Source organism: Pleurodeles waltl, chromosome 4_1, assembly GCF_031143425.1.
Source record: "Pleurodeles waltl isolate 20211129_DDA chromosome 4_1, aPleWal1.hap1.20221129, whole genome shotgun sequence".
NCBI lineage: Eukaryota > Metazoa > Chordata > Amphibia > Caudata > Salamandridae > Pleurodeles > Pleurodeles waltl.
The window spans coordinates 637,352,967-637,369,228 of NC_090442.1; the positions used below are offsets into that span (position 1 = coordinate 637,352,967).

Sequence of the window (16,262 nt, forward strand, 5' to 3'; positions counted from 1 at the left end):
ACACATGAGCTGCAGTTAGACTCCTGCAGGTAACAATCTATGGGATGTGTTGGGTAAGGGGGTCTTATGAGGAGTCCTGGCTTGGATAGAGGGAATATTGAAATCTTTCTAAGTTGAATGTGGCCAATCAGACCTTGGAGTCGGCGGTCTTGGTGTATGCATGCTTTTGTTCTCAGCTGTGCACTTCACACAATGGTACAACACAGGGCTCCTCAAATGCTGTTCCCAGTATTTTTCACATGACAGCCTATTGCATGATGTGTGCTGTTGCTTTAACATACTTGCTTTAAACTAATTAGACTAATACACCAGTTGGGTTCAAATATTTTTCTAATTTGTGGGAGCATTCCTCAAGATTTAAAACAGTGGGGTCCTCTTGGGAAGTGATTTTCCGTGAGGTCAAACTTTATGCAACATGTTTCTTGCCTTATAATGTCCCTAACAGGATCAGTGGTAATTTGTCATATGAAAATATTCAGTTTAGCGCTTGTGTAAGTAATTTATGGGAGCAACAGACTGTCTTTTGATTTTAAGGAAATGAGTTGGACGTTGCAAGGCAAATTCCAGTTTGAAACTGAAGTGCTATCTGGGCTTAATGAGAGGCCCTTTTGATTCCTGGAGAATGTTGAGCACTATGATCTGGTCGGTCTGTTCGATTACAAATATATCTATGTGTTTTCATGTCGTTATGGTGCTTCATCTTTAGCATTTAAAAAAAGAGAGAACATGATGGTGTATAGATATTTATATCAACAGTGAACAGACTATTTCACTTACAGTCTTTTTTATGTGACATGTCAATAATTCAGTTTTATGCTCTTATGATCTCTTCAGGTAGGAGCATCATTGAAGGCCTAGTGTGTCAAATCTCATACTTTTGGCTTGCAGAGTGAGAGCTGACGACCACTGAACTGCTTGCAGATATAGTCAGACTCAATGCTTTTGTTTGTCTGGTCAGAAATGTGTTTCAGTTTGTACAATGCTCGCCTGCTAGACCTACGGTTCTTGATTTCTAACCCCAATATACACCTTTACACATTTCAAGGCAGGAAGTGAGGACCTGGACATTTCTTAACAGCATTACCATGTCCCTTTAGGCGAAACAATGGGGTTAGTTACTGGTTTTGCCCTGGAAGGCCATCTACCAGAGTTGTTTTGGGGGGAAAGAGGTCTGATCCTTTGCTCCGGTTTTATATACAGATGTTATTCAGTTTACTTTCATATACAGACAGTAGCTGATACGAATCAGCTAAAATTAAACAGTGAGTCCCATACGTTTTATTTAAAAACAACCCAAAAAACAATAAATACAAGAGAGTGCTTTGGATTTCATTTATCCTGTAAGCATTTAGCTGTTTTCACATGTCACCTAGGCCCTAGGATGTTCAGGACTGGTTTGCTTGGATTCTTCTAGAGGTATATTTTAAGATGCTTCTTAGTGAGTTTCCGGTGGCCATTTCCCTCCAAGCCCCTTGCTTTCCAGAGTCCTTTGCCCTTCTCTGTTCCTTGGGGAGTGGTTAATCTGTCATCATACCAGGTAAGAGTTACTCCCTTTGAGTGTTCGCATCACATCTTGCACTTTATGCCGTAAAAATGTATCCTCAAGGACCACTTTTGACCTTTTTTTCCTGGTGGGGTTTACAGTTCTTTTCTACAGTACTTCTTGTTTCTGTGGTAGCAAAGGTTTGGATGATTCCCAACTCTTTTAGGTTACTGCTGCATTCTTAGATGGTAACAGAGTTCTCTGGCCTACTTGGTGCTCCCATCCTTCAAAGTTCTGTTCTCTCCCTTTGGTACGTTCAAGTGGGCTTTTGGTTGTGTGCCCTCTGTTTATGAGCCTCATGGGTTAGTTTCTTGACTTCCATTCTGGCTCTGTTGTTTGGGGTGGCATTCCCTGTGGGGTGTTTCCTGACAGACTTGGGCATTATGGTCTCCTGGGTATTCCTGCTTCCCTGTGATACTATCCCAGGGGCAGGTGGGAAGCAGAGTCTCTCCTATGTGGTGATCCTCAAATACTGTCCTGTGTGTGCCACTGTCTATTGGCGTTGAAAAATGTGGTATTCAATGATTGTAACAATAGTTTTTGGGTGTTTCTATCCTTTTTCCGGCATACCAGTAATTGGAATTCTCTACTTTGATATGGCCTTTCAATGTAAAGGCTGGGATGAAGAAGACTGACAAAGAAGTAATGGCCTGATTATTTACCAGTAGTCTTCATTACTCTGAGTCCTAGTTTTACTCATCACAATCCTAGATACCTGCCCTCCTTGCCCAGCTGGTTTTGGTCACAGGGCTGCGTAGGTGTTTGGTATTTCAGGAAGCATGGGCGGTGGAGTCTCTCTTTAGGACTCAGATAGAACGTGGGGTGTAAGTTTGGAACAGGTGTATAAGTGGTTGTTTTTATAATTATTTTACAGCTAATGTAGGTATATCTTTTCTGTGCAATGAGGCAAACCCCACGCTGTAAGGACTGTGACACAGAAGACTAGACGTATGAGTAATGAAGATTAACAGTAATTAGATCATTGGAATGTTGCGAGCTCCATTGGCTGGTAAAAGGCCCGAGCGTCAACATTCCAATGTTCTTTTTTCAGAGCAAAAGCTGTGAACAAAGGCCTCACGGAGCCGAAGGGGATTTCAGTCCCCTCAGGTTCAGTGAGGACTGTGTTTTATTTATTAGAACATTCTGCTTTCTAGTGGCAGAATGTTCTAACAGCCTTATAGCTCTTCATAGCTGGGCTATACCCAGCTATGAAGTCCCTTGTTAAAGTCCCTTGCTGAATGCTGGAGCCGGCCTTTAATGGCTGGTATAGCCCACTACTGTGTGCTCTAAGGCTATAGTAATCCGGAATATCTTGATAACTGTTAGCAGCTAAGTGGTACTCATTTTGTCAGTCTTTAAAGCTTGAAATACTGAGCCTGCCACTAAAACCTAATCCTGTAACATACAAGTTATAACACCTGATCCTGTGATATACAAGTAGATCTGAAAGGATGTCTGCAGAGAGTGCAGAATCCTCCTCAACTAATGGCTATTTGCCCTAATTGCAATAGTGCTTAATACTGCTGTTTTAGCCTGTCTCTAAGCAATTAGAATTGGCAATTAAGGAACACAGGTTCAGAACCTCAAGATGTGGCTCTTTGGATTAGGACCCCCTCGCCCCAGCGCCTTGAGACCTTCACAGGTGAGTAGCCGTGCTTTCCAAAAACTGATTGATTGAATTCAGGCATCTATATATGACAGTCCACATCATCTCTATAGTGGCTCCTTCAATGAAAGCTTAGACCTTTTAAGATTACAGTAGGCAGTGAGGCTAACCTAGACAGATGAAGTAAATAAAGGAAGAGATTTAAAAATAGTTCAGAAAAGGCATGTTAATATGGCATCTGTGCAAATTGTCTGGTTCCGGCCTGCAGCATTGCAGTTTCACAAATTTACACTGTTACCTCTGAGCATAGGAGGCAGATATTTAAATACAGGAACTTCCACAGCATATCAGAATATTCCTGGTATTAGTCATCAGCCCCTCCTCAGTTACTCCCATTTTGCCAGCCATCCCCTTATGTGAGTCATGCTTTCCGTCTTCCCTCGAACTTTCTTTGCTGTCTATTATTGTTCTTTGATTTACATTTGTTTGCCCACAACACCTATTTTCCTGCTTTCCTTTGAGCAGAAATGGAAACGTGATGAGAGACTTCACAGACCTGGAATCTGTCCAGGGCCTGCAGCACAAGTTCCATATGCAAGTCAGTGCACTGTGAATTAATATATGCCTCTCTTCAGTTCACTGCCTCTATTCACTGGCTGGCCATTCAACCCCACCTTGGGGGTCAAAAGCTGTATATGGTGGAAAAGGATCACTGCAACAGCATGACTAGAATGTTAATTACAATTAATGTTGAAGTTTTCATTTCTACGTATATTAGGAAGGATGGAAATGAGGATCGTGGCCATGGATCGGAGTGACACTTTGTTTACCTGGGAACACTGCTAACAGACCTAATCCTTCATGGAGCAAACTGCTCTTTTCAAGCCACTATAACAATCACATCCGCTGTATGTGATCCAAGAAGTTCTCTGGAGACGTCTCCATCATACAAATCAGAAAACGTTTTCAGTCTGTTCTTTGCATTTCTAGCAGCCTCTCCTCCTTATGGATTAACCCTGTCACAGGGAAATAAAGTCTTTAGAAGCAACACCCATGAGATGGTTCATTCATCATGTTAGTCAACATTCCCTGAATATCGTGCCTGTGGTTATCCTAAAAGGATGTCTGACTTATGAAGACGGCCTCACTACACTAAAACGTGACAATAGTTACCATCTTCATAAAATGGGCCTAAAGACTCTAGGCTTGTTAAAAAAAATTGCATATCTTTTTAGACCGGTGATAATGACGTACGTCTTAAATGTTAACAAATGGTACATTCTTAGCTAATTTAAATATGGTTTTCCACTAACTGCTGTAATGCTTGCAGCCAGTAACCATTGCAGTTGTTCAGAGATCATGTTGCGATGTGCTTGCACCATCAAGAGCAAGTGCTGATAAGAGATAATGGCTTTTAATGTACTTTCTATCCATCACTGGCATTTCACACAAATAAATGGTTCAGATCCTGAAAGAATTTGGTCTGTAAATGTACATTCTGGTCTCATTTTCTGTGGCGATTTTTGGCATAGGTGTCAAGTGAATATTAACAGTTAGTTTTCTCCTATAGGAGCTTATGTAGACTTCTGTTGCAAGTTCTACTAGCTGATTTGCCCACAGGAAAATAATTTTCCTCACTATACCAATACCAATACCACGTTCTAGTGCATTATGAAGCTGTCTGTCAAACAACATGGGATGGCAGCCAGGGTACCTGAATGTTAGCATTCAATTACAGCAGCAAACCTCGTAGGGATGACTAACAAACACAAAATAGTCGTTGAATGCAGCAATACAGTATGAAATAATACCCAAACAGGAATTACATACCATGACCACCACTGTCATATTACTGATAATGGGGATGCTAGGACATAATGTCCTGTGTGGAACTACAAGATCCATAGTTCCTGTAGCAAGCACTGTTGACATTTGAAAAAGTGCTTGCACAACCGGCTGCATGAGGGAGAGAGATGCAGACACAGAGCCCACTGGTCCCTGTGGCTAAGGAGGAGGAGATGGCGGCAGAATCTGTTGGCATCTTAAAAGAGCTTAGCTGTCAAAGTCCAGAAAAGGGTGGGCTGGGACCACTCTCTTTGGTGAGGTGTCCTAGTTTTCAACCTCCCACTTCGTGAAAGAAAAAAAGCCAGATCTCCCACCACAATTGAATATGGTGAGAAACAAAGGGCATCTACAACTCTTGACAACTTTCTTGCTTGAGCTCTGGTTGTTGTAGATGAAGATATAGCCAGTACTGAATATGTTACTAGTATTGTTTCTGACAGTCTCTGTGGCCAATAGGGCCATTAGTGATATTGGCCCTGACAGCACAGCCAAACCCATCCAGTTGAGAATGAAAATATATTCTGTTTCCCCAGTTATGGGTGCTTCAAGAGTGCAACTGGGGTCAGTTGGGCTGCATAAAGCTTTCTGCTTCTATTATTCCAAGTAACATAACATTCAAATGTGATCATAACTTTTTGGGTGGACTGATGGCCTGAAACACACTTTCCTGGCATGATCACACTGAGGAGCAAATTACCTTAATGAAATCATTTCTTGCGACTGCCAGCATAACCCTCACTTCCACAAAAATGTATGTGACTGTTGCACTGTTACTGATGGTCACAGATAACTTTGTTCTTGGGGGGTCAGAGTGGGGGTGCTTTCTAGTTCACACACAGATGACTTGGAAATGTTGCCAACACTGAGGCCCAAAATATCACTGTGGGCAACTCTTCCTTCCCTAAGGCTGTTATAATGAATGTAGTGCTGCATCAGAAAAGCATTTCTAGGTGCCATCTATTATCAAATCATCAACCACACATTATCCCCATAGTAATTATCTGTCAAGCAGAAGTGCTAAGTGATCACAATCCAATTATTCCACAGCTCCTTGTCTTTTCTAAACCACAGGAAACTATAATCCAATTATTTCCTGTGGGTGTAGTTGGTCAAACGCCCCTATGTTAATCATGATCATTTTGTCTTCTTACCTGTCAGTTGTAATTTCCCTCATATCTTGTGCTGTTTTAAGGAACTGATGGAAGACAGCAATATCTTGGATTTTTTTTTTTTAACTATTTTTGTTAATCATTTATAGACGTTTGGGAATGTTTGCACACCTACCCAGCAATCTAAGAAATGGTTTGTTAGGACTTGTTCAAGGACTGCTTCTGAGTTACATTAGGGACTAAAAGAAGTGGCAAGAAATATAGATGAGGTTAAGAGGGTATGATATGCATATAAATAAGCTATTCACCACCAGAATGCTGTAAGTCATGTTAAGGCCTGGGAAGATCTAAAAGCTGCCAGTCACTCTAGAGATCAATGTTTATTTTGGCAAATAGTTAACAGTCCTTTGTTTGAGAGTAGTCTGATTATGCAACTAGATTTTCACATTTCTTCTTGTGCTTATCTATTCGATTTTAGTCTTATTTATAATTCTGCTATTCCTCCTTCTGCTCTACAGGCATTGCTGTATGGTAACAGTCTGGTACTTACTCTGGGTAATGCTGAAAGAGCAATTGCAGCTTTTCCATCTGGTAAGGCCACTGGACTAGATAGGGTTCCTTTTGACCTCTTTCAACATAATGTCAAGTGCTGGGCTTCTGTCTTAACCAGGATGTTGAATGCAGGAAGTAAAATTGCCCTGCCCAAATTCTGGTCTGAATCCATTATCATCTCTGTCTTTAACTGTCTTCAAGAAGGGTACCCGCAGCGACCTGTGCTGCTACGTAACTGTTCCTTTAAATGATTAGTTACAGTGGCAGGTAGAATCATACAGTAAAGAAATCTTATCTCATGTAACCACTAATAATATCCTTATGGTAACTCAGCATGGATTCAGGAGTGGGATAGGCACATTAAAAGAGTGCCTTAATCATAAACGTTTGGTTTGTGTGGCAGTTAAGGGCTGCATCCACCTGGCCTTCACAGACCTCAGTTTTGCTTTCGATGTGTGAACCAGGGCAAGATGTGGTGCATTCTGACAGAAAATGGGTATTGGTGCACAGTCAGTAAATTTCCTTCACCAAGTACATGCCAATTTATTAGGTAGAGTCAGATGTGACTACAGTGGGGGATGACCCCGTTCTGTTGTTTTATCAGAGGAGCTGAGGGAGTAAGACAGGCTTGTGTAATGTCCCTACTTTTATTTCTTTTATATAAGAATACATAAGTGTAATAGTCCTCTTTTTTTGTAGACAGTGCTGTAAATATGGCTTTTACCTCAACTGGCCTGCAAAGATTGCTGGGAAGTTGTGTCCTTTATGAAAAAACCTGACTTAAAAACTAATAAATCAAAAGTATCATGTCATCCATTTTGAGAATAGAAATACTCCTGCAATTAACTTTGCTTCTTTGCTTTTTCAATAACTAGTGTAAAACTGGGTAAGCAGCAGTGGCCCATCCATATTGGCTGAGGGGTCAGGCACCTCTACCCTTTTCCTGACGTGAAGAGTATCTGTCAGGCTGAACAAAAGTCAGCCTGACAGATACTCTTCAGATTCAGGTCAGGCAGTCAGGAGTTGGACATATGCTAAATGCGCAGACTCCTGGCTACCTGAGCTGAACTTTGCTGGGCTGAAGAAATCACAGCCATGTGGGCGTGACATCTTCAGCCTAGCAAAGGTGTCTCGATGCCCTCCCCCTCATGACAAAGGGAAACGTCTCCTAATGCCTTGGACCTGAGCACTTCAATTTTAAGTCCTGAAGCGCCCAGGGCCAAGTGTCAATCAGTGACACCTCATCACAGAGTGGGGTTGAGTCAGCCGTCTCACTAACCCCATCCCACTATGTGACGAGTTGGGACTGCTGCCTTCCTTCATTGGCTGACCTTAGGCCAGCAAATGGCAATGCGGCAGTCCAAACCCTCCTGGGACCTCCGAGGCTTCCTAGTTGGAGCTGCTGAAGTAAGGTTTTTTTTTTTTAATGTGTGCGTGGGTGTATGAATGTATGCGCATTTGTTAGTGAGTGCTGTGAATGGGTGTGTGAGTGCATGTGTGAATAAATAAATGAATGTGAGTGAGGTGTATGTGTGTGTGTGTGTGTAATGTACCCCCACCCTCCCTCTTCACATCTTAAAATTACCGACTGCCACTGTGGATAAGGTACAGGCTTTTAACTACTCAGGTATAAATTTTGATGATGTTAGCTCATGGGTCCCTCTAATGCAAGCACACAAACTACTGTTACCATAGTCTGTGGATGGAGTATTTAAGTTTAATTCTGAATCAGCTAGCATGTCTACTAAATGTTACGACGGACCCTAACAAAGCAGAGGCCTGTCTAAGATGTCATAAGGAGCTGGGATATGGGGTTGTGTGGATGCCACCTCCTTGCACGTAACGGCAATACCTTTTTGTAAGAAAGTATTGGGGGTTCCGTCGACCACACCCAACTATACTTGTCATAAAGAACTCAGCATTAGCTCTCTGGATGATCAGATCACACTGTCTGCACTTTTGCTGTGGCTCTCAGTATGGTCTAATTCAGCACAACATTTAATTGTGATGCCATTTCTGCTTGTTTAAAGCTAGATGTGGCTTTTAAGATTGCTTGATTTAATTACAATAATAAATTAAGGGGGTTATTACAACTTTGGAGGAGGTGTTAATCCGTCCCAAAAGTGACGGTAAAGTGACGGATATACCACCAGCCATATTACGAGTCCATTATATCCTATGGAACTCGTAATAAGGCTGGTGGTATATCCGTCACATTTGGGGCGGATTAACACCTCCTCCAAAGTTGTAATGACCCCCTAAGTGATGATCTGGGCAGGTCAGATTTATTTTTTAAACCATGGAATAATAACAGCAAGGAGAGGTCTAGGGACAAGAAAGAATGTGCCTGTCAGTCCAGCATGACTAGGGAACATGCAGAACTCACAAAACCTCTTGTCAGAAGTTTAATATTGCTTAGGACAACTCCAGGCATGGAGCCCTCTCTAATGTAAGTTACTTCCAATTATGATAAATGGTTGCTGACTACATTTAGATTGGGCTCAGTTAGCAAGTTGTTGTCTTTCCTCAAGGGCTGGAGCACCTTGGCCGATGCCAAACGTTGACCTCGTGATGACTTTTCCCCATAAAATATTTTGTACTATGTGTGATTTTTATAAAGAAGCTTGTGTGAGGTTTTAATGCCCCTTTTGAGCCTTTTGGTATTAACAAAATGCAGGCCAAGTTTATTGTATTTACAGGTTTTTAGCAAATCCTTTTGTTTGTTATTCTGAGTCATTTTCTATCAGCTGATGTTCATTGCAAGGATATCTTGTCATTATGATATACTACTTTTCCATAGTATTCTCAATATTGCATGTATTTTTACATTTATTTATATAGTTTTAGTGACTTTCTGCAATATTCTTGTTAATGTTTTTATGGGTTTTTATCCAAAATAAATTCTGTATATAAATGTATCTACTAATCATGTTATGATCGCCGCTATAAACAGTGTCCCGGATTATTCCTTGTAACTGAGCCTAGTGTGACTGTACAAGGAGTGCCAAAAATGCAGGCTATGTATGCAAGGCAAAAACTAGGAATGGAATGTAGGAGACAGTGATGGAAATATTCATGAATAGAGAACCAATCTTATCTCTGATTCACTTTAACTACAATTTACTCCACTACTCACAAACTCCTGTGCTATTAATAATGGTGAATAGATAGCTGTCTAGCATCTTGGAAAACATATAAGGCCATCATGGAATTATGGAGCACCCTTCAACAGCTGTGTCCCGTCAATAAGTACAAACAAAGTTTTTACCATCAACATAAATATATATATATATATATATATATATCATACAGACTAATGATGTCTAGGGATTGCTGATCTTCTTGAGGCGTAGTGCCTAGCACCAGTATTGTTCACCCAGCTTCACTTGACAATTGCAACAATAGGTACATAATATTTTAGAAGAACTAACTAAAAACAAACCTCAAACTCCTCAAGTAATGATCACAAAAAGGTAATCAGAGACAGCATTGTCTTCTACAATGATTTTGAGCACATATTGTGTTTTCACAACTTATCCCAAGCTGTTTCAAGGAAGACTTTGTCTTCTTCAAAATTGGAAAACTTATCTAGATTTTTGTTTTAATTACATTTTCTCAAGACTACTCTGGGCATACCCCAGGGCAGAATCAACAGCTTGGCCTTTTATTTTGACCTTTTTAATAATGTCACATTTGCTGAAGATAGAGATCAATGGATTTAAGACATCATCCCTTTGTAACTCTAATATTTCTTCAATATGGTCAAAATTCCATAGATGGAAGCCACAGAGATAAACCTTTTGCAGCAGAAGAGTGATTGGCATACATTTACACCAACACAACACCAGCAGAGTTGTCCTATGCAGGATTATTACATCAACTTCAAGAACAGGGTGAATATTATTTTCAAATAAGCAGCCGGGAGGTTAAGCATGCATGTCCGCACAGTAGAAGACAACAAGAGCTGGCACAGCAAACATTTCCCAGCAAATAAAGAGGTGCCAAGTGGCTATGTTCAGACCAAGACACTTGTGAGAACATCATGATGTAAACATCTAGTCACATCCTCTATTGGATTCTCATATTGATTCTGCCAATCACAAGGCTTAGAATGTGGCTATTGACTACAGTCTATATTTTAAAACTTTATTTTCTACGTGAAAGTGTAGCACAAGGATAAAAAGCAGATGGGGACCATTGGCATATGTTACTGTATATGGGGAGAAGTTGGGGCAAGTAGGTGCTAATAACTGTGTGGGAGTAAGCAGTAAAGGTTGTTACTTGCTCTTTTGATTCATGTACTCTCAACTTCGGGTCAAACCTGGGCCCCTGCGGGACGGGGTAGGAGGGGACAACCCTCCACGAGCCCCCTTTTAGCAAAAGGCCAATTAATATTTTTGAGATAGTGGAGACTCAGGGGCCTCTCCTCACATTCTGCAAGGGGGACCCATCATTTTGTGTCACACCACTGCAGTAATACCAGGAACTCTGCACTTCCTCAAAAAGAATTATGACGATTTCAAACAATGTATTTATTCTGCATGATCTAACATGAAGTAAGAAGGCGTGGCATCACCTCAAGTGGAACTCTCATTAAATCCCATCTGTCACCCTATGAAATACCTGCTACTTTCAACATTTTATCACTTACTGCTACACCGCCCTGTACATGCCTCTTGCCTACACTGTCGTTGCCTGATGGTTGCTCTTCCAGCAATTCTCTGCTGAGTACTGACACTGCTTTTCTGAGCTTGCTTAGGAAACGTCTGTTCACTTTCTCTACATGAAAAAGATAACTTCTAAAACTGAATGATGACTGGGTGAAGCCAGTACCTACATATTCAGCAAACGTTTCCCTCCAGTAGTCTTTTCCATTCTCAACATATACTGTTTTCTGCCCATTGCGCTCACTGCTTAGCACTGCACATTGGCACACTGAATAATAGAACGGTAATACTTGAATTTTTCTTGAACTTTGGCAACAACAGTTCAAGTGCTGGCGTCAGGATGCTGATAAATAAAGGCATTTATTAAATGCTAGAGGATATAGGTTGAGGGGTATGAAAAGGGATACAAGATGCAAATAAGTTGGTGAGACAGGCAAGTTGTGAAGGAACTGCGTTGGTTAAGTGGATAATCCAATTTGAATCAAAGGAAACATCCATAAGTCATCAGTATGGCTGTAGAAGAGAGGAGCTTTCGTTCCTAATTATGAATGAGGGCAACCTGACCGCTTACAGCAGAGCTTAGTCCCTAAGTGCACGTTTTATGTGCCAATTGGATTCACAGAAGGAAATGAAGATAGGCACCTTGAAAATCACTGTACATGTATAGTAGGCATCCATTACGGCTCATTGAATGTGTTTTTATCATCTACCATACACTTCAGAAAAAAAAAAAAATTAAACATAAAACGTTGTTTTTAGATAAAAATAGTTGAGCATTTCTTTCCAAGGAGATAATAGTGTTATGCTGTGTCATATCAGCTTATTCGAGATTACAGGAGACCTCTCCCAAACGTACATATATACCTTAAATAAAATAGAGCAATTACCTTAGTTTTTATTAACAAGACTTGTGATTCTTGGTACCCCTTATGAACATATAAACTGACTATATTTGTTCCTGCCACATTGAAAACTAAAGGTACCTCAATCATGGGTCAGAATATATAGAGAGGTGACAACAAAACAAGTCACGAATCCATGACGCACTAGCAGCATTTGCTCTTGTTGAGCACCAAGACATAAATACATTACCGGGAAGCTACAACATGGAGAAACACCATTGAAGGTGCTTGTGTAAAGCTCCTGTACCTCATGTACCCAGACTCACTCCGTTCGGGACGTGTCAGTTAACGTGACACCATTCAAAAGTGACCTTTTTTGTACCGTTTCTATGGCCGGTAGAGCTCTAACCGAAACCTTTAAAAAGCCCCTTCGTTGTTGCTGCGCAGGCGTCATGACAGCGAGTTCCCGTGCATAAGAGGGATGACATAGACTGAGATGTCATCCCCAGAGCCGAGACGGTCATTGGATATCCTCCAGCCCCTGTCCTTCAACACTCCTCTGGCCCGCATCACAAGATCCTGGGCAGCTAGCGTGTACCTGCGGGACAGGAGAGAGAGCATGCAGCTGTTAGAAAAGCACACTTTCAATTCCGAGCTCACATTTTACGTACTTGAATATTAGGAGGATGGCTGTTATACATTTTTAATTCTCACTCCTCCTCACTTCTATCATCCCTTAGCAGATAATGACACGCTTAAACCACACAATGCATGAATAAACAAACTCCAGTACGGTGCAATACCTAAGAAAATCTCCTTTAGAAATGTGACAAAATGTAGCAGGGCCACCTTCATTCACGATCTATTTTTTGTGCTGCACTTGAGATTTATAACGCATTTAAATTTTGTAGCATTCCTATGAAGATCTGAAAGAGAATTTAAATTTTATCAAGCATGTAACCGTCTCAAAAATGCAGACTCTTATAATATGCAAAAAGAACAAGTGATGGACGGAATGCTGAACAATGTCAAACAGTCACCCCCAGTACATAGATCTGGGCCTAAATCCATCTGTTTTTTGCCACCCATGCCATTCCAGTTTGGACCCAGCTATATGCAAATCAGTCTAGACCCTGTTCCCCATGGTCCATCAGCCTGGCTGATGAAGGGTGAAACCCTGGAACCGGTCCCAGGATGCTTGTTTCCGGTCCAGTGAGGACCTGGCTTGGCAGTTCGGGCTGGACTGTTTCCATGAGGAACAGGGTCAAGACTGATTTGCAGATGGCTGGGTCCAAACTGGGGTGGCATGGTGAACAAAAGAACGATGAGTTAAACCCAGATCTGTGACTGGGGGGTGAGTGTTTGCATTGTTCAGCACTCCGTCCATCATCCTTTTAGGTTGCTAAAGTTGCCCTAAGTGGGAAGGGTATGCCCAGACTTGGGTCCCTTGCTCACTGTACCACTGGATTCAAGCTAGCCTGGCTGATGAAGGGTGAAACCCTGAAACCGGTCCCAGGATGCTTGTTTCCAGTCCAGTGAAGACCTGGCTTGGCAGTTCGGGTTGGACTATTCCCATGAGGAACAGGGTCATGACTGATTTGCATATTGCTGGGTCCAAACTGGGGTGTCATGGTGAGCAAAAGAAGGATGGATTAAACACAGATCTGTGACTGGGGGGTGAGTGTTTGCATTGTTCAGCACTCCGTCCATCATCCTTTTGTGTTGCTGAAGTTGCCCTAAGTGGGAAGGGTATGCCCAGACGTGGGTCCCTTGCTCACTGTACCACTGGATTCAAGCTAGCCTTGCTGATGAAGGGTGAAACCCTGAAACCGGTCCCAGGATGCTTGTTTCCGGTCCAGTGAGGACCTGGCTTGGCAGTTCAGGCTGGACTGTTCCCATGAGGAACAGGGTCAAGACTGATTTGTATATGGCTGGGTCCAAACTGGGGTGGCATGGTGAGCAAAAGAACAATGGATTAAACCCAGATCTGTGACTGGAGGTGAGTGTTTGCTTTGTTCAGCACTCCGTACATCATCCTTTTGTGTTGCTAAAGACTCTTATAATATGCCTATTGGATGTGTTCTATGTCACCCTTAGACTGTATAGCTGGTTTTACACCCCAGCTTTCTGCTGAAAAGACTTTCTATTTTTGGACTGTTTTGCAGCAATGAATGAATTGGTAAATACTGGTGGTGGTTATCCTGGCTCTGTAGTTTTTGATAACACCCTTAAAGATGGCTATCCATATTACTATAGTACAGTACTGTGATGATGTAATTAATTCTGGTGCTGGGCTGTGAGTAGGAACATTCTCAGAATGTTGATATTGGAAGTGCTGGACAGTTATTGTATGAACTGAAGATGTCTCTGGATATACGCTGGCTGTGCTGCTCCACAACTGTGTAGCCTCTACTAATAAACCAGTACTTATCTTCATCCTGTGGTCAGAGTACATACTACAGGATGTTTGGCGATGAGGTGGTACACACACCGAGCTACGCGTGGTTTGTTTGTGGAATTATTTCTAATTTTGTATGGGAAGATTTATGTGGTAAATATGGTGGGGTTAAGCACAGAACAGTACCGCTCTGGATTTTCTTACTTTTCTGATTGGTCAGCTTGTGGAGACTATTGCAATCGGATTACTTGTCAGAGTATAGCTTAGACTGCAATAGTAATAATCAAGCCTATAGTGGATGTGGAGGGGTGAAGGGGGAACGTGGAGCGGGGTAGGAACTCATATCTTACCATTATTTGCTTATTATTGGCAACATTACATTTTGTGAAAAAAAATGAGGATTTGCAGTGAGGAATCCACTACGCCACGTCATCACTTTCAACGTCAGATGTACAGACATTTTACTATTCGGCCTGATCCTGCCTGTTTGAGACATTACCTTCGTACGTCGTCCGAGGAGTGTGGCGTTTCTGGTTCATAGCACCACATCATTGTGTTTTACGTGCAGACATTTTCCTATTCGGCCTGACTGCCCGTTTGTGACACCTTTCTGTACGCCATCCTACGAGTGAGGTGTTCCTGTTTGACGCTGCCTGACTTGCGTGCATCACAGTGCACTGGTTGTCTGCTGAGCCCCGTCAGTCACAGTGCGTATCGCGGAGATTCGCACACCATACAATTTTTACTTAAATACTGTGTTTTTGTTGTCTCACAGTGCGGATCACGGTGATTTGCACACCCTACTTCACACACCATGCTATATTTATATACTGTGTTTTTTTTTCATTCACAGTGCAGATCACAGAGATTCGTACACCTTACTAAATGATGTAATAGAAAAGGGTTTGAAACAGCACTTGTATATTATTAATCGTTGTTTTAACATTAAGCATGTCTAATATTCAAAGGGTTTCACCACCACCAGCATTTTAGATACGCCAGGTGAACCTCCTGTTAAGTGGGATGTATGGTTTGATGCTTTGAAATGTATTTAGGCACTATAGGTGCCTTAAGATTTAGTAAAGAAAGGAAAAAATGTATTCTTCAGGGTTTCAATCAATCAATCATGAATTTGTAAAGCGTAGCTAATCACTCATAGGGTCTCAAGGCATTGAATGTAGGTGTGCTGCTCAGTCAAAGGGCCAGATCTTGAGGTCCTTCCTGAACTGCATCAGTGATGCGGTCTGCCTGAGCTTGAAGGGAAGTGTGTTCCATGTCCGGGCTGCTAGGCAGAAGAAGGATCTTCCTCCTGCTGTTCTTTTGCGGATCTTGGGGACGGCTGCAAGGGCGAGCTGGGAGGAGTGGAAACGTCTGTTGGGTACGTAGAAGGGATCTGTCTATAAACACCTACCTGATGTACGTGTACAATAGGGTGATAATGCTTTAAATGAATATGAAACAGCTGTTTTGAAATTGAAGAATAAGTTTAACAAGCAACCCAGTCTTACAGTCTTGAGACATACATTTTTGTAAAGAAAACAGAATGAAGCAGAGGATCTGGAGTCCTACATTTCCATACTACGTAGACTTGCTTCCCTTTGTATATTTAAAAACATCATGGACCAACTTATTAGAGATCAGTTTGTGTGTAAAGGTAAAGACAAACAAATTAGGCAAAAAGTATTAGCCATGAGTAATCC

General features: G+C 41.7%; 1 protein-coding gene across 1 annotated transcript in view; it reads right to left on the reverse strand.

Moving 5' to 3' along the window:
* Positions 1-12,197: 12,197 nt before the first annotated feature.
* The window catches only part of PPM1H (protein phosphatase, Mg2+/Mn2+ dependent 1H), a 726,537-nt gene continuing 722,472 nt past the window's right edge, over positions 12,198-16,262 (reverse strand). The window contains exon 10 of the mRNA XM_069229078.1: positions 12,198-12,762. Coding sequence (XP_069085179.1) covers positions 12,615-12,762 — 148 coding nt within the window. The 3' untranslated portion in view covers positions 12,198-12,614. The remainder of the gene's footprint in view (positions 12,763-16,262) is intronic.